Here is a 22553-nt window from a genome sequence, read left to right as displayed (position 1 = left end):
TGGCAGTCACAACGAAAGATTGCATCCGGTGACGCTCCAAGGCAAGGATTATTTTCCGAAATGATTAATCCAGATTTCTGCCTTGTTAAATTTTGATGCAAGTCCGCGACAGCATCATACAACCTCTGTATAGCGTTTTCCTCATCTCGTTTCCCATATCTTGTTGCTGGCGATGAGAAAATATTGTGCTCAGGATAGCATATCTTGGAAATCAACGAGAACGAAGGACGCATAATTCTTGTGTTGCACACTTCTTTTAAAACTGAAGCTGTAATCCGACCGCTCCTGAAACATCTCCACCATTTACAATCGCTTTGCCCTGCCGTCATACGCTCGATTTCTGCTAACATAGCTGGGTCCTTGGCAAGACAGTAGTAACTTTGAATCGCAAACTTTCGTATTGCATCCAATTTTGTGGATTTCAAAGAAGGATTATACAAACGACGTAGAATATATGCTTCGAAATATCGTTCCGTTGTCTCTTCCTCAAGACAAAATGCACATCTGTAGCTCAATTTTGGATCACAAAACTGCAACATAGCAGCAACAGTCACGTTGTCCTTTTGTATAGCACTTAATAGTTCTGTGCATCGATCCTCATAAGAGTTAGCAGAAGCCATTGTTGGATATGTGCGTCGAATCTTCCTGCCAAAATCGATATCCCTGACCTTCTTGTATAAGTTATCGGTAATGGAAGACGGTGGTTTTTTTCCACTATGCTGGAAGATCTGTTACAGAAAGCTGCAATGAGAAGGAAACAAACTTTTTAGCAACAACGAATTCAAAGTGTTCACATATGTATAGGGTTTGTACATAATTAGGCTACAATCGTACCAAGTTTATGACTATCAGACTAATCTCACAGCATTTCCGTTCAAACCCGGATCCAGCAATCTGACTTGATGAACTAGCAATGCAATAATCAATTTATGCAACTCGAAAAAAATTCCGCTTATTTGTAAGTTGCAGAGTTGAAAATTCACCATCCCAAAATTTTAATACTGACCTTCAGAAAACTAAGATTTTTTCATTATATTACTCTTACGAAGACGTAATTCTGCAGGTTCACAAGTACTATCTTCACTAAGTTTCTCGACTACGGGAAGTGTTTGTCCGAGAAATTTTTCATTCCGGGAAAAATCTACACAGGAGATTCTGAGCAATGTTAAAAATCCTGATACGTACTTTTTTCTCGAGGACTGCTGTTCTGATGCCTTCCAAAGCAAAAAGTGTAGCTCCGACATGGCTACACGATTCCAAAATTCCAATTGCACAAGTGCAATGCGCAGCTAAAATAGTACCGTCATCCTTAATGATGGCCCAAGTTGCAAGCGGTTTTTCATTCCGCGCAAAGGAATGATGCACTGACCCATGTACTACATACACATCTTGTACTTTTTTCCCGGATATGTTTCTCACCCATCCATTTTTGAAGTAGAGATCCATGGCCTTCGCACAATTCTTCGCGGCTCCTGTGAACGGGTTGGGATCTATCACCAAAAATTGGTAAATTCGTGCAAACGTTACATACAAGGGAACATCTTTCTGTGAGGTTTTCACGGAATACGGATCTGTTCCGTGGCACATACTTTTTGCTGATAGCGAACGGTAGCTTCGACGGAATCCTGCATATTATTTGGTATTTTATGAAATTGTATTAACATTTTTAGCAATAAAATAAAATATAGTTTTCGTCGTCTTTACTTACCATTTTCTATCAAATGATGACAGTGATTTGTTTTCCTCCCAATTCAATTGTCAAACCGACTCAATACTAACACAGCTGGATAAGTCTATTGAGTTCTACAAGATGACGACACGAATGAACTAATGATGAATTAAGTTCATGTTTGACAATTCTCGGTGGTTTGTTTACTTTGTCAGTTGCGTGAGTGCGAATGCAACGAGTGCTCATCTGTTACATTCGAGCTCACGTAACTCCCATGTAAACAAACCACCGAGAATTGTCAAATGAAGTTCATTCGGTTCATTTTTTGGGGTTAGGTTGGTTGATGTAAAACCCAATTGAAAATTTGCAGCTCTGCCGAAGCTAGCATTCAGTTTCAACGCCTCCTTTATTAATTCACACAGAATCGATTGGAAGTATGAATTAATTCACAAACATGTTATATGTGAAAGCAGACTACGGCATTTTTTAAATTTTAGAGCATAAGTGAACTGTATTTTTGCTCGATAATCCCACTCCGAGCCTGCACAGAAACAAACTTCAGTTTGAAACAGAAATTGAATTTGAACCGAAAATAACTGAAACGTTGCTAGCAAATTGTGTGAGTTACAATTAGCTTTGAAAATGAATCAGAAGTCCATCTATTCCTGTCACCAAGAGTGAAGTTAAAAGCTCTGATTCGATCCAACACCGCTGTCGTTGACTTCAAATTTTGTTCCAGACGACCGTGTCTTCGTGAGGTGAAATATTTTCTGAAGGTAAAAGTGGAGATTAGACTTTCGGAAGTCGCCTATCTTCAGTATCATACCCTGTGCAGTGCAGTAGTGATATCCTTAAAGGTGACAGGGTTAAAATTAAGATTCCCGTCTACATGTAAACTTAACTCTCTGCTGCCCAACTTGACTTGGATGCAACGCCCAACTCCTACTTAACAGAAGGCAAAGGATTCTCCACATTTCCTTTCGATCATGTACATATGAGCCTGCCTAGTTCTAGTTTTCCGTTCTAAGTTTATAACTGATTCGCTCTAGAATACCTATCCGTCTTTCAATTTCATTGCTTCTATTTCTCTTAGTTTTAAATTTGTTCAAAATAGCCAACAAAATCGATAAAATAGGCAGGTTATGTGATTGCACTGAAAATCGAATTTTTACCGAGGTCCGGATGGCTGAGTTTCATATTCATTTCGATTCAATCAATCGACTACAGCTGTGTATGTACTGGGAGACAATAAATAATACCTTTCTTATAGTAAGGTTTAAAAAGCTTCAAACGCCTTGCCTGTTCAGTATGGGACTCACTTTTGTGGCGTAGACGTTGCTATGTGCATGAATTTCAAAATTTTTTGACATTAAAAATGTCTTACTCCACTATCTGGGGCTAGGTGTCATTCTAAAATCTAAACTATCTTCCATGTAACGAAACTATGTAAGGTTTGCACGCTTATAACTCCGATATTACTAGATGGATTTTAATCATTCATGCACCAACCGATTCAGAAACACCTAACTTAAATATTGGTAATAATTTAATATCTCCCCAATAAAAGTAGACTTTTGGAAGTTGGTAAAATTAAAAAGTTCACGAAAAACGGGAAAATTACCAGTCGTGAGGCAGATTTCTCAGACACAGCCGTCAAAAGAGGGCAGCTTAGTTGCTCAATGAAACACGAAAAGTCATAAATAGAAGCAACGCATGTCCGTTTAAATCAGTTGTTGCTCTTATCCCATACGAGCAACATCGTCTCCGGGCGATGCAATAAGCGCTATCGATTTTCGATAACGTTGGCATTTGCACACACTCGCACCTAAGTGACTAAACCATATACGGTTAGTTTATAAATAGAGGTGACGCGTACCCGTTTGAATCAGTTTTTGTTCTTATGTCGAACGGGTAAGATCATGGTTGCAGTGTCTGGGCACTACAATAAGCGGTAGACGCTATGCATTTTCGGTAGCGGTGGCCCTGTGCGGATTTTTCGGGTACCAGCACGGTGTCACAGAATGATTTACAAAGTGGGTGGGCGGGGTGGTTTGGATTTAATTCAATATGGTGTGTGCTGCTTAAGAGTGTTGCGTTTGAAAAAAATATATTTATTTTTATGCATGCGTGTGCGTTGTTACTTGTTAATCCATGTTTACGGCGCTTTGTAGCTGCGTAGGGTAAAGAGCCTATTGGTTTCATGTTTCATATTTCGGTTATATGTTTTTTATCAGTAAGGCATCTGACAATGTGCTTCTGTAGTTATTGCACTGCAGCGTAGTATTTTATATAGGAGAGTACACTCAGGTTTTTTACGCGGATTTTGAAATTTACGCGGTTTTCATCACCGCGTTTTTTTTAATTTACGCGGTTTTCATTTACACGGCCTGTATCCCCTGCGTGAAAAATCTGAGTGTAATTGCATCGAAAATAATCACATTCCCAGCAGAACTTTTTGTTTTCTAATTTCAAACACTTTTGTTTCGTACTGCACACAACGGAAAATTTTAAAACAGAACTTACCGTCACAGCAGCAGTTGAAGCGGGTGTTCTTTTTCGATTCAAATTCAAGCCATGTCTTAAGCGTTACTGGACTTAAAATTGTTTTCCCAGTTTATCCAGTCAGAATATCTGTCCTACCCTATGTATTTAAAACACAGTTCTAATTGCGTTTTAAAGTATACAATAAATAGAACGGTTGGGTATACTAATTTAAATTTTAAAATAAATCTGTTTTAAATTATGAAACAAACCGCTGTACTGAAGATATAATTATGTCAGTCCTATTCAGGCATGGGAAAAATCATTTCACGAAACGATCAATTTGAAATCATCCACCAACGTGCTCTTACTGTGAAACCCGATCTCGGCAACCCTTCTTGTGCAGAGTTACGCGTTCGTGCGAAAGCGAGAAGCAAAACACAGAACTGAAAAAAAGTGACAGCACCCGGCTATGATTCATTCTCCATCGCATACGTAGTGTTTTGAATGAAAGCAGAAAGGATCGCAAATGAATGCATTCTTTCATTCGCATAGATTCATTTCAAAACATTCACCGGATCGTTCTAATAAAAAAAAAACTTGTCGTTCTTGTTTATAGACCTATAAAATTTTCACTTGGTGATCTCTTATTGTTGAGTAAATAGTTTGCAATGTGCTGGAGAAAAAAATAACTTCTTAAAACGATTCCGTGCATATCACAATATCAATTTCAAGTGGATTGTAGTGCAATCTACTTCTCAACATTGATTATAGTGTACATTTGCACTATAAAGTTGACCTAACCCAGCCAGAGAATACAATGTCACATTCATTTGTGAACTAAAAGTTGATTCACTTGTGAATGTTTACAGCACAATCTTCCGATTAAGTCCGCGAATGAAGAACACGATCTTCTTCATTCAACATAGTACGTATCATTCTTTTACCTGGCTCACATTTTCGGAAGTTCATTTCTACCTACGTTCAGTTGTGTTCTTTTGGAGAGTTTTAGTCGGATCGTGAATGAACGACTGGCTGCTGTCAAAGCAACGAACGGATTCGCCAAGAATCATGCGAATGAATGATAATTCCCATCTCTGGTCCTATTACCACATAAAACACCTATATAACATAAAACGCTGCAGAATTGGTTTAATAATACAATGTTTACACTACAGAGTTATAACACGTTTTAATAATTAGCAAGAAGAAAAATGTCACCAAGATAGCATAAAAAACCCATTTTAACTGGTAGTGCGAACGTTGCATAACAATGTAATTTATCAAATAATTTCATTTTTCCACCACTAATCGATCAAGAAATACTTAAACTTAAGATTGTTTACTTAAGTTCATTAGTACATTATTGAAAATTTAAATGGAAAATGAAATTTCATATTTCATGGAGAATCTGTATATTTCCTTTGGCGGGCGTGGGCTTCCTCATCACAGCTCTCAATATGGAACTTTTCTTTTGAATATATTTTCTGGACAGACCAGACTATTTTTACTAGATGGATCAGCCAAATAATGCCAATCACCTAGTGAGATACTTGATTAATTAATAGATTACCGTTAAAAGACCTTCAATAAATTATGTTTTGATGGGGAGGGTATATAGCAAATTGTAACATATGAAAACAGGCGATTGAACAAGAACGTGAGTCGATATGTGTGATAGATAAAATTCATTTGTACGCTCTTGAAAAAAGCTACATTTTTAATGTCCCCGTGGTCGTGTCCTGTACACAACCCTTTAATTTTTGTTCTGTTACTTTATTTTACACAGCAACACTATCTGAGAACAAGTTAAGGGAATGAAGAATTCTTCACGAAAAAAAATATGCACTGAAAAACATTTTGCATCATTTTTTACCCAAAACAAAATCTCATATTAAAAATTAAAATTGCAAAAAAACCCATTTTTCCTAATTTTTTATAGAGAATAGAGGCATTTTGAATGTGATTGCATGATAAAGAACCTATTGGTAAAATAGTTGTCCAACTAATAAATAATAATAAAACAAAATAATTGTGTTATTAAAACAAAATTTGGAATATCTCAAGAACTGTTACATTTCAGAAAATTTTTGTTATGAGCATTTCGATTTAAAATTGCGTTTATAATCATATTTAAAAAAAATTGTGATTTTGACTGCAAATAGTATGGATTATAAAAATATGTGAAAAGTTGTTGTTAGGAAAACCTTTTTATTGAAAGCTTCTCCATGCTCCAAATTCATTGAAAAAGTGTCTTTTACTTCTGTAAAACGATAAATATTAGATTTTTGTCATTTTATGATGGGGTAACGCGAATAACTTTTAAAAAGGGTTTAATTACACATTTAATTGTTTTCGTTGGAGCGAAATTCCAAATATCTCGAAAACTATCGCATTTTAGGAGATTTTTGTTAAACACATTTTAATTTAAAATAATACTTAGACTTATATTCTGTAATAAAATTACAGTTTTGTATGTCAATTAGTATGAAATTTAAAAACTTGTATAAAGTTATTGTTAGAAAAACATTTTTACCAATAAGCTCTCCATCATGCAATCACATTCAAGATGTTTCTATTCTCTTTAGGTTTTTGTTGGCAAAATATAAAATTTAAATCAGTTTGTCTTCACATCTCGCCCTGAGCAGAAGCAAAAAATCGTCCCGCGCAAGTGAAACAGTCAATTCTACCTAAAAATCAATCGGTGCCTATCACACAAGCAGTCCATATAACAATAGCCTATACCTACTGTGCGAATTAGTGTTGAGTGACGGTGCCCAGCAAAAAGCAACCCAGCTGCGGTTGAACTGTGTTGCTGTTGATTTTTCGAAATGCCCCGTAAGACCAGCCATTCGGGAAGTGGAACAGTTATTAAAAGTGCAGATGAAACTCAATCTGGCTGAAGTGAAAACCCTACAAATGCATCATATCAAACATTGCGTGCTGATTTCGTTCAACAACATTAACCAAGCTGAGTCATTCGCCTCGCGAAACAATATGCAGCACACCGCCGAATGCGACAATGTTAAATATAGCATTCCCGTATACATCGAGAACGGCGCTGTAGAAGTTCGTGTCCATGATTTGGCTACGCGTACCCCTGACGGCGCGATTAAAAAATGCTTGCAAAAATACGGAGAAGTAGACTCCGTTACACTTGAGACTTGGAGGAATTTTTTCTCGGGCATCCCTAACGGTGTTCGTGTGGTGAGAATGCGTGTGACCAAGCCAATTCCCTCATACATAACCGTCACAGCGTTAGGAAGTGACGATGTTCTCATTCATCAAACATCACTAGTCACGTACCCAGGGCAAATTCCTACGTGCCAGTTCTGCACGAAGAAGCTGCACCTCGGAAAACCTTGCGTAGAAACTGTTAAGGAAAACTCAAATCCAACTGAAATCAGCACACAACCATCTTACGCTAAACCACTAACAGCTGCAAAACCAACATCTATGGATCAAGCACCAACAACCAGCAACAACAACAACGAAACGAATGTTGATAACGAACATACTAAAACGACCCTTAAGAGTAAAACACAAACTGGAACATCCGACTGCGAGCAGCAGGAAAGTAGTACGGATGAGGATATGGACGTGAACGATAACGCGAAAGACAAACGAAATGAACCTCAACTTGCAGTGGACAACACTGGCAATATTTCGCCCCCTAGAAAAAGGATCTCAACACGCAGCAGAAAGCTGCGCCTGAACGAGACCAAAAATTTAACGTAGCTGTTTTTTTTATTTATTGTAAAAAAACAAACAATCGGCCTCGTCGAGCTACCGCATTTGGGCCTAAATAAATTAATCAATTATAAAAAAAAATTAATCAAAAATGTGTTTTTTGCAATTTAAATTTTTAAATTTTTAAAGTTTTGTTTTTGTAAAAACTGACACCATATTTTTTCAGTATATATTTTTTTCATGAAGAAATATTCATTTCCTGTAACTCGTTCTCAGGAAGTTTTGCTATATAAAATAGAGTACTCGACTTAGAGTTTTTGGAAAATAATGCTCGTAAAAAAGTCCTTTTGAAAAATTGTTCTTGTACCAAAATATTGCAATTGTCAGAGAAAATCATGGAGATTCATAAACCGAACAAAACTGCAAAGTTTCGTTCGAATCGACGATGGTCATATTTTGCGGTCGGCCGATTTCTCATGGAATCCCTCAGGTGCGGAGGTCGGTTCAACGATTCCGTATGTAGCTTAGCTTCCGGATCGTTGACGCCTCCACCACGTACCGCCGGCACTTCGACGCGAACTACAAGATGAAGTCCCCTGTAGTGGAATTAGTCTACTTCACAGGGTGCCGGTAGGATCAGTTTATTCAAACTGTCAGCTCCATCCTACTAGTATCTGCGTGACTACGACTTTCTACGCTTAGAGCCGCCATATCGCTTCACTCTATCCCGAATCAGGGTACTCAAAGACCACGGAAAGATGCTCCGGCGTATCTTCAGCACACTTTTATACACATATACATACATACAAACACATTTGAAGACGTTGGCCTCATGTGCTCACTGTGGCCAGAAAACGCCTCTTACTGCTCCATCACCTTTTTTTCCATTTCGTTTATTTTATAGGCACAAATGCGTTAGCTTGGCGGTGCCAAATTCTTTTGTTTTTACATTTTGGATATTTTAAAACTAGGAAGTTACAATGTTGAAATATTTTTTTTATGAAAGAGAAAAATTTTACACCTATCTTAAGACTTGAAATAAGATTCTATTGTCAGCATTTCCACCATTTCTATCGTCTCTCTTGTAATTGTGAACGAAGACTCCCATAGACAGCTTTAGCATTAGAATGCCATTATACATCATGTTCCAAAGTTTTAAGCCAAGTATAGAGCCTTATGGCACTCCTGTCGTTACTCTCATTGACTTCTGTTCCGAATGTGTGTCGTAGACCAGCACTTAGTCCTGAACAGGCTCCTGCACAGGTATTCGGGTACTCTTTGTGCAACGATTCTGGTATATCTTCCTGGCTGACGCTGAAAAACGCGGTCTTGAAGTCTATCATTACTACGGTGCAGTAACAACTCCTTCTCTATTTGTGCGTCTCTTCTGCTCTGTCCAGCTCGCTTCGCTGTCGATACTTACTTTCCTTACTTTTCTTAGGATTCCAAATTACCTGTTGGACAAACCGCATTCGCGCTCCGTGAATTTCGTTACCCTGTTGAGGATAACACTTCACAAGAGCTTTCCGAGAACATACACCCGGCATATGGGTCTGAATGATGTTAGAATTCTTGACGGTTTCCGTGATTTAGACAGCAGCACCAGATTTTGCATTTTTCATCTCGCTAGAATCAGTAAGTTGATTAAATTGGCTCGATTGGCACGTTCCCAATGTTGTTAGGAGATTTGTTCCTACCAAGTAAGTAGTCTCGTCATTTCATTTGAGAAGGGAAAGACAATACAATACATACACAATACAAGCGCAACACAAAACTGTAAACAGTCTGGATTTCCGGACCTTCCGGAATTGTCGATAATGGACAATATATTTATATACTGTTTGAATGGCAATCAGTGATCTAGACCTGCGAATCGAAGTAATTTGGTAACCATTTCAATAGTTTTAAGCCTCTGAAGTATTACGATTGTAACGGTTTATATGGAAAATTCCTGTGTAACCTTACTAATCAACCTGTAACTCCGAAAAAAAACACTCATAACCGAATCAAATTCATCGGCTGTCAATGGGGTTACTGTATTTTTCATTTGAAATCAAGTTTTTAAAAATCGGTTAAAAATTCACCGGGGAATAGGTGTGATATTAGCTTAGGAACTTGGCGAGTTCCCCTGGGGCATCAAGAGCCGTCATAGATGGCCAGTGTGGTCAAAGCTACTTTGATTGGTCATTAGTGATGCAGACCCGTAAATTAAAGTAATGTTGCACCCATTTTAATACGTGGGACATCATGGATGGTACCAGTTTATGTAGGAACTTGGACATCATGGTGGTACTAGTTTATGTGGGAACTCCAGAACCGGAAATCGGATCAACTAAAAATTCAATAGCAGCTTATGGGAGCGTTATACCTTTCATTTAAACTAAGTTTGTGAAAATCGGTTCAGCCTGCCTCTGAGAAAATTTTAAAATTTTAATTGTTTTTTTTTATCTTAAATACGTTTATTTAGGCCCAAATGCTTTAGCTTAACGAGGCCGATAATTCATTTTTTACATTTCTTACAAAAGAAATGTATAGGATTCGCTCAAACTTTGAAAACTTTTTCCGAGGCCCGGAGGGCCGAGTCTCATATACCAATCGACTCAGCTCGACGAATTGAGACAATGTCTGTATGTGTGTGTGTGGGTGTGTGTGTATGTGTGTATGTATGTATGTACAAAATGTCATGTAATTATCTCAGCAATGGCTGAACCGATCTTAATGAAACTAGTTTCAAATGAAAGGCCTAACGTTGCCATTTGACACTATTATTTTTGATTTTCGATATGTTGTTTACTTTCTGAGATATGGGCGATTTTGTCAAAACAGCAGGTTTTTTGCAAATAACATTCAAAAAATAAAATATTGTCCCACAAACCGCACATAAATAGAAAACTTGTAAAAATACCTTTCTAACAAGCTATAGATTGTCTAAATCCGTGCACGAGCGGCGGAGATATTAAACATTTTGTATTTTTAGTCCTCGCTTACCAATTTTCACTAATTAAAAATGAGATTGTTTCATACAGAGTATTGCTTTACTGGTGTTTTAGGGGCAAAACTAAACTATTTCTTGTCTGCTGCTACATCAACTCAACTTTAATTCAATTGTATTCAAAGCCTGTATCTACACTATAATAAAAGAAATTCATGGCTATATCAGAAAAATATTTGGCTTAACTGGGTAATATGAATGTTTTACGATGGAAATTTTCAAAAGAGACATTCCACGTGCGATATTTAAACTATTCGTATCTCTACTGAATTTTGAATGAAATAAATGCTCAAAGACTGAAAGCTGAAGCCAGCAGGATTGGACTTGTCATCAACGTTTCGAAGACAAAATGCATGAGAGGAAGAGGTTCTAGAGACGACAATGTGAACCTCCCACCCGAGTTCGGATTGACGGTGACGAAATCGAGATGGTCGACGAATTCATGTATTTGAGCTCAGTGGTAACCAACGACAATGATAACAGCAGAGAAATTCAGAGACGGATCTTAGCGGGAAATCGGGACTTTGGACTCCAGAGGACGCTCCGGTCGAACGAAATTCGCCGCCGCACGATCTTCAAGACGCTGATTAGGTCGGTGGTCCTCTACTGCCACGAGACCTGGACTATGCTCGTGGAGGACCAACGCGCCCTTGGAGTTTTCGAACGAAAGGTGTTGCGTACCATCTATGGTGGCGTGCAGATGGAAGACGGAACGTTGCGCAGGCGAATGAACCATGAGTTGTATCAGCTGCACATTCGTTGTATTGGTACGAACATTCACGAAAAATAACGGATCAAAGACCAAAAATATACACAAATTAGATCCAGGAAAAGAAGTCTCCCAAAGTACCCACTCTCGATGGGGGATGCAACTACAAGGTGTCTTCTAACTTATCGTCGTCCATATTTGGATATACTGAGTAGTTTGAACCATTTCTTTTTCACAATATTGGTCTGTGTAGGACTTATTTGTCCATATTTCCTGCACAAGAATTCCGAACGAAACAATATGAAAGCTATAAGGATGAATGGAAAGAGACTGCATTGCAATCAACTGAATGCACGGCTTTTATGCTATCGACATAGCCTAGACATTTCACACTATTTACTTCAATGTAAATAAAAACTTTGAAATATCTACCTGTCTCATTCACGAATCGCATTCTCCCTGTCGTTCTCTGTTTAAGGGGCTTGAAAGCACATGTGACCTTGTCTCATTTTACTATATTCAATTGCGCGTTAAAATACTGGACCAGTAAATTCTATTCTGTACATAAATCTTTTTTCGGGAATATGTAACCAAAAAGTAAAGTTCGAATTCGTCAAGTAAAGAAGCATGAAAACAAAAAGAATAAAACCAAAAAAGAAAGTCCATTGCATATTTATTAGCCTTTTCTCAGAAGATGGGATTTTCAAAAACATTTAAAAATTTTCTGATACAATGGTTCTCAAATTCGTACAATCCGGTTTATTCATTTTCTTTATTCAAAAATGTATTTGGCTTCAAATATACGACCATTTCATTTTAATTAATTATTTCATTTCGCATCTTTTTATTCGTTTTGTTCATCTGCGTTCATTTTACTTATTTTATTCGTTTCATTCTTTGGATTCACTCTGAGCAGTTAATTCTTTTTGTGCTTTTTACTCATATCATTCATTGTTTTTATTGTATGCATTTTATTCATTTTTTCCAGTTTATTCATTTTGTTCAGTTTCTTCATTTTAATAATCTGACTACTTTTCCAGTTTTAGTCATTTCATCCAAATAATTTATTTGGTTAATTTTTTTCTGTATATTAATTTATAACCTTTTACCATTGTTCAATTTTTCATTTTAATCAATGCATTTAATTCTACTATTTTCTTCTTTTTATTCATTTTATCACTTCAGCTCATTTTGTTTATTTGATTCGTTTGTTTTATTTATTCATTTCATTTATTTTTTACTTTATTCATTTTGTTCATCCATTCTTTTTATTCATTTGATCCATTTTATTAATTTGATTCATTGTATTCACTGGATGAATTAAATCAATTTGATTCATTTAATTCATTTGATTCATTTAATTAATTTGATTAATTTGATTCATGTGATTCATACGATTCATTTGATTCATTTGATACATTTGATTCATTTGATACATTTGATCCATTTGATTTATTTGATTCATTTGATCCATTTGATTCATTTGATTCATTTGATTCATTTGATTCATTTGATTCATTTGATTCATTTGATTCATTTGATTCATTTGATTCATTTGATTCTTTTGATTCATTTGATCCATTTGATTCATTTGATTCATTTGATTCATTTGATTCATTTGATTCATTTGATTCATTTGATTCATTTGATTCATTTGATTCATTTGATTCATTTGATTCATTTGATTCATTTGATTCATTTGATTCATTTGATTCATTTGATTTATTTGATTCATTTGATTCATTTGATTCATTTGATTCATTTGATTCATTTGATTCATTTGATTCATTTGATTCATTTGATTCATTTGATTCATTAGATTCATTAGATTCATTAGATTCATTAGATTCATTAGATTCATTAGATTCATTAGATTCATTAGATTCATTTGATTCATTTGATTCATTTGATTCATTTGATTCATTTGATTCATTTGATTCATTTGATTCATTTGATTCATTTGATTCATTTGATTCATTTGATTCATTTGATTCATTTGATTCATTTGATTCATTTGATTCATTTGATTCATTTGATTCATTTGATTCATTTGATTCATTTGATTCATTTGATTCATTTGATTCATTTGATTCATTTGATTCATTTGATTCATTTGATTCATTTGATTCATTTGATTCATTTGATTCATTTGATTCATTTGATTCATTTGATTCATTTGATTCATTTGATTCATTTGATTCATTTGATTCATTTGATTCATTTGATTCATTTGATTCATTTGATTCATTTGATTCATTTGATTCATTTGATTCATTTGATTCATTTGATTCATTTGATTCATTTGACTCATTTTATTCATTTCTTTAATTTTATGCATTTCATGTTCAGTCATTCGTTTTATTTCATTCAATTTGTTAGTATGAGTCAATTTATTTTATTAATCTTATAACTATTTCTAAATATAATCTTAATTTTTATGTAATAACCTAATCTAATTTGATTCGTGTATATTATAATTTTGATTTCCATTAATTTTTCTACTCATTTTATGAATTTAAAAACCTATTGTTTCATTTTTTGCTTTACTTTTTTATTTCGGTCGTTTTGTTGATTTCTATAATTTATTCAGTTTATCTACAATTTATTTAGTTTTCATCCCACCTCTAGTTGGGTGCCTATTTCTCGTGAGTTCTGCAAAGTAATCCAATAGTGAAATGTGTAAGAAATGTCTCATCTCACTGCTAGGTGGATTAAATCGGTTTTTTAATTACATGTCACATGTTAGTGGGGGAAGAAAAAGCCGTATTTAGAGGCGGCTTGCTCCCCTCTTATGTAAGTAAAGGAAAAGGTAGGAAGTGGGATACATATTGTGTAATTGACATCGTCGTTTGCTGATTGATCATTGTGGCGGATATGCACACTTTGTTGTAGTGTTGTAGTTTCCAGCCTGTAATCGCAGGGGCGAGGGGAGGGTCGATATTTCGGATAATTATTGGCACTCTGATGCTGTCATCATGTTCTCTATATCATCTGCATGTGAGGTATGTCATGATGTTCTGGGTAGACGGTTATCAAGAAGGGTATGCACCGAAGACTCGTGAAACAATGCCATATTGTAGATACAGGGATAGGTTGGTGAGATTCTACTGTGAATGAGAGAGGGGAAAATGTATTAAACTTGGACATCAATAGTTTTCAAAAAGATATAGATAAGAAAAATATAGGGGTGGTCACGGCTTGCCAGGACGTCCCGGACTGGGACATAGGGTGATCTACCTCGGGCCCGAAGGGAATCTATTAGTTGGGACCTGGCAATACAGTACTCTGCGCACACCCAAACAACATGCTCGATGTCGTGATAGCCGTTCTCACAAACACAATGATTACTTTCAGCAAGCCCTATACGACGGAGATGCGCGTCAAACGAGTAATGGTTGGACATGATCCTTGACATCGTATGAATAAAGTCCCGGTTCACATCCAACCCCTTAAACCAAGCATTCGTTGATACCTTCGGGATAATGGAATGTAGCCACCGTCCCAGCTGCCCATTGCTCCATGAGGTTTGCCAACTATCAAGCGTCCTCTGACGAGAGATACTGAAAAAATCGTTGAAGCAAATTGGTCTTTCGTAAGTGTCGCATTCTAATGCGCCCACCTTGGCTAAAGAGTCCGCCGTCTCATTGCCCACAATAGAACAATGTGACGGGACCCAAACCAAGGTAATCTGGTAAGATTTTTCAGATAAAGCACTCAGATATTCCCGTATTTTCCCCAGGAAATACGGTGAGTGCTTTCCAGGCATCGCCGCACGGATGGCCTCAATGGAGCTGAGACTATCCGAAACGATGAAGTAATGGTCTGAGGGCAGGGTGTCAATGATCCCGAGAGTATACTGAATGGCAGCTAATTCTGCGACGTAAATTGAAGCAGGATCATTGAGTTTGAATGAGGCAGCAAGATTTTCGTTGAAGATACCGAAGCCTGTGGACCCATCGAGAATTAATCCGTCAGTGTAGAACATTTTGCTGCAGTCGACTTTAAGGTATTTGTTATAGAAAATATTTGGGACCACTTGTGGGCGAATATGATCCGGAATTCCACAAATCTCTTCCTTCATGGATGTATCGAAAAATACAGTTGGATCAGAAGTATCTAAGAGATGAGCACGGTTATACGTAGATGAATTGATGTTCTGTGCCATGTAATCGAAGTACAAGGACATGAATCGGGTCTGAGAATTAAGCTCGACAAGCCTTTCGCAATCACCAATGGGTTCAGAATATCGCATCGAATGAGCAATCGATATGAGAGGTCCCAAAATCGATTTCGATTCGGAAGAACGCCCGCCAGCACTTCGAGACTCATCGTATGGGTCGAGTGCATGCAACCCAAGGCAATACGCAAGCAACGATACTGGATTCGCTCCAGTTTGATGAAGTGTATGTTCGCAGCGGAGCGAAAGCAGAAACATCCGTACTCCAACACTGATAATATCGTTGTTTGGTACAGTCTGATTAGGTCTCCTGGATGGGCACCCCACCATGTTCCAGTTATTGTACGGAGAAAGTTGATCCTTTGTTGGCATTTCTGTTTCAGATACCTAATGTGACATCCCCAGGTACCTTTAGAGTCGAACCATACCCCGAGATATTTGAATGTTGAAGCCTGAGCAATAGTTTGATCCATTAATTGAAGCTGTAGTAGCGCTGGTTCACGCTTTCTAGAAAATACGACTAGCTCAGTTTTCTCCGTGGAGAACTCGATACCCAGCTGGAGAGCCCAAGCAGACAAATTGTCCAAGGTATCTTGCAGTGGTCCTTGCAAGTCGACGGCTTTAGGACCTGTTATAGAGACCACACCGTCATCTGCAAGCTGCCTTAGCGTGCAGGAATTGACAAGACATTCGTCAATGTCATTCACGTAAAAATTGTAGAGGAGAGGGCTTAGACATGAGCCCTGGGGAAGGCCCATGTAGCTAAATCGTGATGTCGATAAATCGCCATGCGAGAAATGCATTTGTTTTTCAGACAACAGGTTTAGCAAAAAGTTATATAAAATTGGCGAAAGACCATGCTGGTGCAACTTCTCATTAAGAATGTTGATCGAAACTGAATCGAAAGCCCTCTTAATGTCCAAGAATACTGATGCCATCTGCTCTTTGTTAGCATATGCCATTTGAATTTCTGTTGAGAGCAACGCAAGGCAATCGTTCGTCCCTTTGCCTTTGCGGAAGCCAAATTGTGTATCTGACAGTAAGCCATTTGTTTCGACCCAATTATCGAGGCGAAACAAGATCATTTTTTCGAATAACTTCCGGATACAGGACAGCATTGCAATCGGACGATACGAATTGTGCTCGGAGGCTGGTTTTCCTGGTTTTTGGATGGCGATGACCCTCACCTGTCTCCAGTCATGTGGGACAATGTTACCCTCAAGAAACCTATTAAATAAATTCAACAAGCGTCTTTTGGCAGAGTCTGGCAGATTCTTCAACAAGTTGAATTTGATTCTATCTGGCCCCGGGGCTTTATTGTTACATGATAAGAGAGCAAGTGAGAACTCCACCATCGTAAACGGTGTTTCGTTCGCGGTATTGTAAAGCGACGCGGCGCGGTAGATTTTCTGTGCCGGGGCGGAATCCGGACAAACCTTCTTGGCGAAATCGAATATCCAACGGTTTGAATATTCCACGCTCTCGTTAGTACTGTTTCGGTTTCGCATACGTCGGGCCGTACCCCAAAGAGTGCTCATCGATGTTTCTCTTGTTAACCCGTCGACAAACCGGCGCCAGTAACTGCGTTTCTTAGCTTTCATTAAATTTTTCATTCGCTTTTCTAATATCGCGTACACTCGATAACTAGCAACTAACCCGTCGTTCCGGAAGGTTTTATACGCGGCAGCTTTCTCCGCGTACACGTCTGAGCACTCTTTGTCCCACCACGGGTTGGGAGAACGTTTTTGGGTGTTCACGTCGGGTACTCGTTTCGTCTGAGTTTGAATCGCGGTATCGAGAATCGAGTTGGACAAAAACTTATATTCTTCCTCCGGGGGAAGTACCTGTGTTGAGTCGATAGTTTTATATATCTCAGCAGCGTAGCTCTTCCAATCAATGTTTCGTGTGAGGTCATAGGGAACATTGATTGGTGCCGATGGTCTTGAACCAGTGGTGATTGCATTTACAATTGGTAAGTGGTCACTACCTTGAGGATCAGATATTACCTTCCACTTGCAATCTAACCGTAGTGATGTCGAGCATAAAAATATGTCCAGTGCACTTGCTTGCGCAGGTGGTCTAGGAATCCATGTCATTTCCCCTGTGTTCAGAATTGTCATATTGAAGTTGTCACAAAGGTCTTGAATTGTCGAAGATCGATTATCGTCGTATAGACAGCCCCACCTCGTACCGTGAGAGTTAAAGTCTCCAAGAAGCAGGCGGGCGAGGGAAGGTGTTCAATCACGTTGGAGAATCTTCGATATCCCATCATGGCCCTAGGAGGAATGTAAATAGAAGCAAGATCTTTGCCTTTGATTGTTGTTTGACAAGCGACAACTTCAATGCCTGGCGTCGACGGGAGGTTGATTCGATTGAAGGAGTAGCACTTTTTGATCCCTAAAAGGTCCCCTCCATATGAGTCTTCTCGTTCCAAGCGGATAATGTTAAAATCGTGGAAGTTGAGGTTTATATTAGAAGTTAGCCATGTTTCACATAGGGAAAATGCATCACAATGATTGTAATTTAGCAAGTGTTTTAATGAATCAATTTTGGGGATAATACTTCTGCAGTTCCACTGTAAAACAGTGATCAGATCCTTGATTCCGTCTAATAAGTTGGCCATCGAAGGATACGATCGCTGTAAGGAGGGGCCATTGTTCAGTCAACTGTTTTAAAAATGTTCTTACTGTTGGTAGAATAGCAACCAGCAAGCTTTTCAGAGGATCGGTAATGTTGAAAACTGTGAATATCCAGTCCACAATGTCAGAAAATTTAAGGAATCCCGTTTTAGGTTGAATTTCTGACTGTAAAATTGGAGCACTTGGGATTTTTGGTGCCCCGGGGAGTGCTGGGAACTCCTGGTTGTATCTGAATTTCCCAAAACCAGGAGGTATTATCTTCGGATTTGTACCAGCACTTCCAGTTGATGTTTTATTTTTATTTTGTACCCTTGTTTGGGACAACCTAGGACCCTTACGAGGAAGTTCAGGTGAGTTTTGATTAGGTCTTTTCCTAGAGTTTCCAAGCGGAGCCAAAGAATGCCCCTCGCAAGGGTCGTTAGAGGCGTTATCGTCAGTTGGCAAGAGAGCGAATGGGTTTTCGGAGATAAGTGGAACAGCTCTTTTAAGCATTTCTGCGTAAGAGCGTCTGGAGCGATCTTTGGCGGATCGCTTCAGTTCATCCGCGCGAAGTTTGTACGTTGGACATGTCAAAAATGCATGTGGATTCTCCCCACAGTAAACATACGTCTCAGCGGGACCAGCTAGTATCAATCGCATGGCGTTCCCCACATTTACCGCACCGTTGCTTGTTGCTACAGTAGGTGGCCGTGTGACCTAGCTGCTTGCAATTGGAACAATTCATGACCAGCGGTACAAACAGTCGTACAGGTAGACGAGCTCCTCCCACTTCAACGTAGCTCGGAAGTGCAGATCCGGCGAAGGTTACGCGAAACGAGTCTGATGGATAGTAATTCCCATCTTCGATGGACTTTGAGTGCAATTGCTTGCACTCCAAAATCCTAACTGATTGAAGGTTAGGGTCCTTAAAGCGGCCAGCCCCATCATTCATCAGATCATCGACAGTTAGACCCGCATCACTTACCACACCGTCGATCTCCACATCACGAGAAGGGATGTAGACGCGATACTCCAGCGTAAAGAGGCTATTGCTAACGATATCATTGGCCTGTTTCAAGTCAGTAACGACTACGCGCAGTTTATCTGACTGAACCTTTTTAATCTCGGTTACGGCCGAGTAACGTTTTGTCAGCTCCCGTGCAACAGTTATGCTATTTAACGGTTTATTTTTGGGCCGAAAGTATACCACCCAAGGACCAGCGGATCCATCCTGGTAAACCTTGACTCGGGGGGGGGGGCTGTGAGACATTGGGGGAAAGTGAGGGAAGTGGATCGACCATAACATTATCTGTCTCCGAATCAGATATACGTTCCTCTTCCCCATAAGATTCGTATTCGGAGGGTGATCCTTCTGTTTGCTCCATTTTGTTGCGGGAGCAACACGCTCGACCGCACTGTTTAACTTAAATCAAAATAAAAAATCAAAAGCAATAAAAAGAAAAAAAATCGATAAGAAATTGAATTGATCCTTCGTTTGTTTTATCCGTCACCCGCGTGACCTTCACACAGTAGAGAGCTGATATAGCTCGTCTAAACAAAGCCGTCTTTCAGGCAAGAAAACTGTTTAGTAACGCACTTCACTGCACTACCTTCACCGATATCGCAGGCAATAATTATCACTCGCGGGACTGTTTATTAGTAATGCTTTACTGTAGCCTCTGCCACAGCAAGCACCTTCGTACTACCGAAAAAACTAAAGACACATTCCAGCGTTAGGGGACAACGTTTGCACGCATCATGCAACTGTTAACAGCTCGTCGTTTGAAAAATCCTATGATTTACGCTCAAAAAACTTAATTGAATACTTTAAAAGTCCTAACACAACGTTAATGTTATGGGTTTGATGTTTTTCAGGTTGTCCTTTCATTCTGAGAGGTGAAAATGTCGCGTTAGGGGACAACAGCGCAAAAAATTGATTTTCCAACCTACACTTGTATTTATCAAAAAACCTGCTCTGTCTCAAACTTTAGAGCATCTATTTGTTCTAGAAATTTGATCATCGATAGTCACAGAACAATACTGTATACTTAGATTTTCGAGTTTTTAAGAATTTTTTTTCACGACCGCTGCGAACACTGCGTTAGGGGACAACACCAAAATGAACACAAACGGTCGCATATGAAGTGTTGTCCCCTAACGCGACTGAAGAATTTGTTGAAGCTCAAACAAAGCGATGTATATTACCTCTGAACCTGTAAATAACTCAAAATAAAGATTTGAAACGCCAAACCAGATGTATTTCTAGTTTCATCTTCATGTGTTTTATTAAGAAATCAAATTAATATGAAATGAGAACAGGACACACCGCATACCACAGTGTGGCGCGGTATAGAAGAGATTGTAGACCACAATTGTCACTTTCTAATGGATCGAAAAAGGTGGTTTCAAGTAGTTTTGGTAAGTTTAATATATTATTGACATCAGTGGCGGATCCAGGGGGAGGGTCATGGGGGTCCGGACCCCCCCCCCCAAATTTTTTTAACATCTTGAGAATTTTTAAAAAAGTTTCTTTTTTAAATTCTTTCTAAGTTAAAAATCTTTGCAAACCAGATTCGATTATCAAAACTGAGTTTAATTAAATGAAGGTATTACATATTACGTATTGTACAATGAACATTTTAAAGTCGAGATTTTGGACCCCCTCCGAATTTTTTTTTCTGGAGCCGCTCATGATTGACATAGGAAAATATATTAAATAAAATTAACTGTTTCTTAGGGTGACTTAATTTTTTTTTAATTTTGTTCACCAACTAAGTTTTTTCATGTAAGTTTGGTGCACTGACTTTGTTTTTTGACCTTATAAAATCTTGAAAATAAAATTGACTGGTAATTAGGGCAGATACAATACGTCATAGGGTTGTTCAATATTTATTTTCTTGTTACGTTACAAATACACAAATGTGACTCTGAAGCAATTCAACAAAGGAAAGACTGTCAAACGATTATACTCAGTCGATCAGTTATTATATTTACATATTGTACATAATGTTGTCGCGAAATACGAGTAATACGGCTGAGAAAAAAATTTCGAAAGAGAATTTGGCCTTCCAGTTCATCCTCTGGCGTTTGCACAACTGTTTCTACTCATAGATCTGCAAGACGACACTTATTAGTGATGATTGCGCAAATTAATCAAAATGTAGCCGTTTTACGCAATTTTTGGAAAAGAAGGGTAAGATCCAGTTTTTTGAAAATTTTGATATATTAGAGTACAAAAAATTCGTTAAAAAATTTGACACAATTGCGGTCGTATGGCTCAGATGGCTGGCATGTCATTGAATTATCTAAATAATAGAAAACTGGAGAATTTCGTAAAATTGTATCTTTTATTAGCGAATTCTAAGAAACGCGTATCCTCAGGATAACAATTTGAATTTAAAGTACTATAAAACATCAAAAAACTGCATTAAACTACGATGTTTGCAGGGGCGGCGAAACACTTTACGCCCGAGTGGATAGTAAGCATAGGGTGAGGGGTCCATTACTAAGGATTTCTTCCTTTTTCAGAATGCACACGCTTACATTACATTCACATTAAAATACGTTCGTTTATGCAAATGGAGTTGTGGTACATCGATGTTTTCAAATGTGTGTAGTGCGAGATACATGCGTTGCACATCTAATTTTTTTGAAATGGTTCAAAATTTCGAGTGAGTAATTACCCACTCGGTTATTTTCAAGTGGGTAGTACTACCCATACTACCCACGCTTTCCGCCGGCCCTGGATGTTTGGTTCATGTTGAAGAAAATCTATCCCGAAACGACAAACCGGGTTAGTTCCAAGTGGTCAATAATTATCCCGCTAATTTGAAAGAATGTGACGACGAGTGAGTGTTATTCCCTATGACCAAATTCTTCCGCGCGCTCTCATGCTTATTTGGTATTCTAATGCGTTCCATTCTGTATCTTTGAAATCACTTCGAACTCTGTTCTGAAATTGTTGATATATCCTTAGATAGTTTATTTACTGATATATGTAATAAAAAACTTGATAATTTTTCGATATTATAATGCCTCCCCGAGCAAATACTCATGGGTTTAAACACCACACAGCCCCTTGAAAAGACCATGAACATGGTCCGTGCCGACTTCCACGACCTTTAAAACTCCATTAAATGGTCTCAATAACCCATAAAAATACCAACGCATGGTTTCTATGGGATCTACCGGACCATGACGATGGTGTTTTTGTGGGT

The 22553-nt window shown here is 38.1% G+C and overlaps 1 protein-coding gene across 19 annotated transcripts in view; it reads right to left on the bottom strand.

The window, feature by feature from the left end:
• LOC131690091 (uncharacterized) overlaps nucleotides 1-22553 on the bottom strand; it is a 547209-nt gene that overhangs the window by 64787 nt on the left and 459869 nt on the right. For 2 of the 19 annotated variants that reach the window (XM_058975620.1, XM_058975626.1), the window contains one exon: nucleotides 91-741. The exons of the other annotated variants lie outside the window; for them this stretch is intronic. In XM_058975620.1, coding sequence (XP_058831603.1) covers nucleotides 732-741 — 10 coding nt within the window. In that variant the 3' untranslated portion in view covers nucleotides 91-731. Of the gene's footprint in view, nucleotides 1-90; nucleotides 742-22553 lie in introns of those variants that run through there. 19 annotated transcript variants of the gene reach the window in all.

Source organism: Topomyia yanbarensis, chromosome 3 (genome assembly GCF_030247195.1).
Source record: "Topomyia yanbarensis strain Yona2022 chromosome 3, ASM3024719v1, whole genome shotgun sequence".
Lineage (NCBI taxonomy): Eukaryota > Metazoa > Arthropoda > Insecta > Diptera > Culicidae > Topomyia > Topomyia yanbarensis.
The sequence above is the reverse complement of the archived record's forward strand: the minus strand, read 5'-3'. Positions and strand labels throughout refer to the sequence as shown.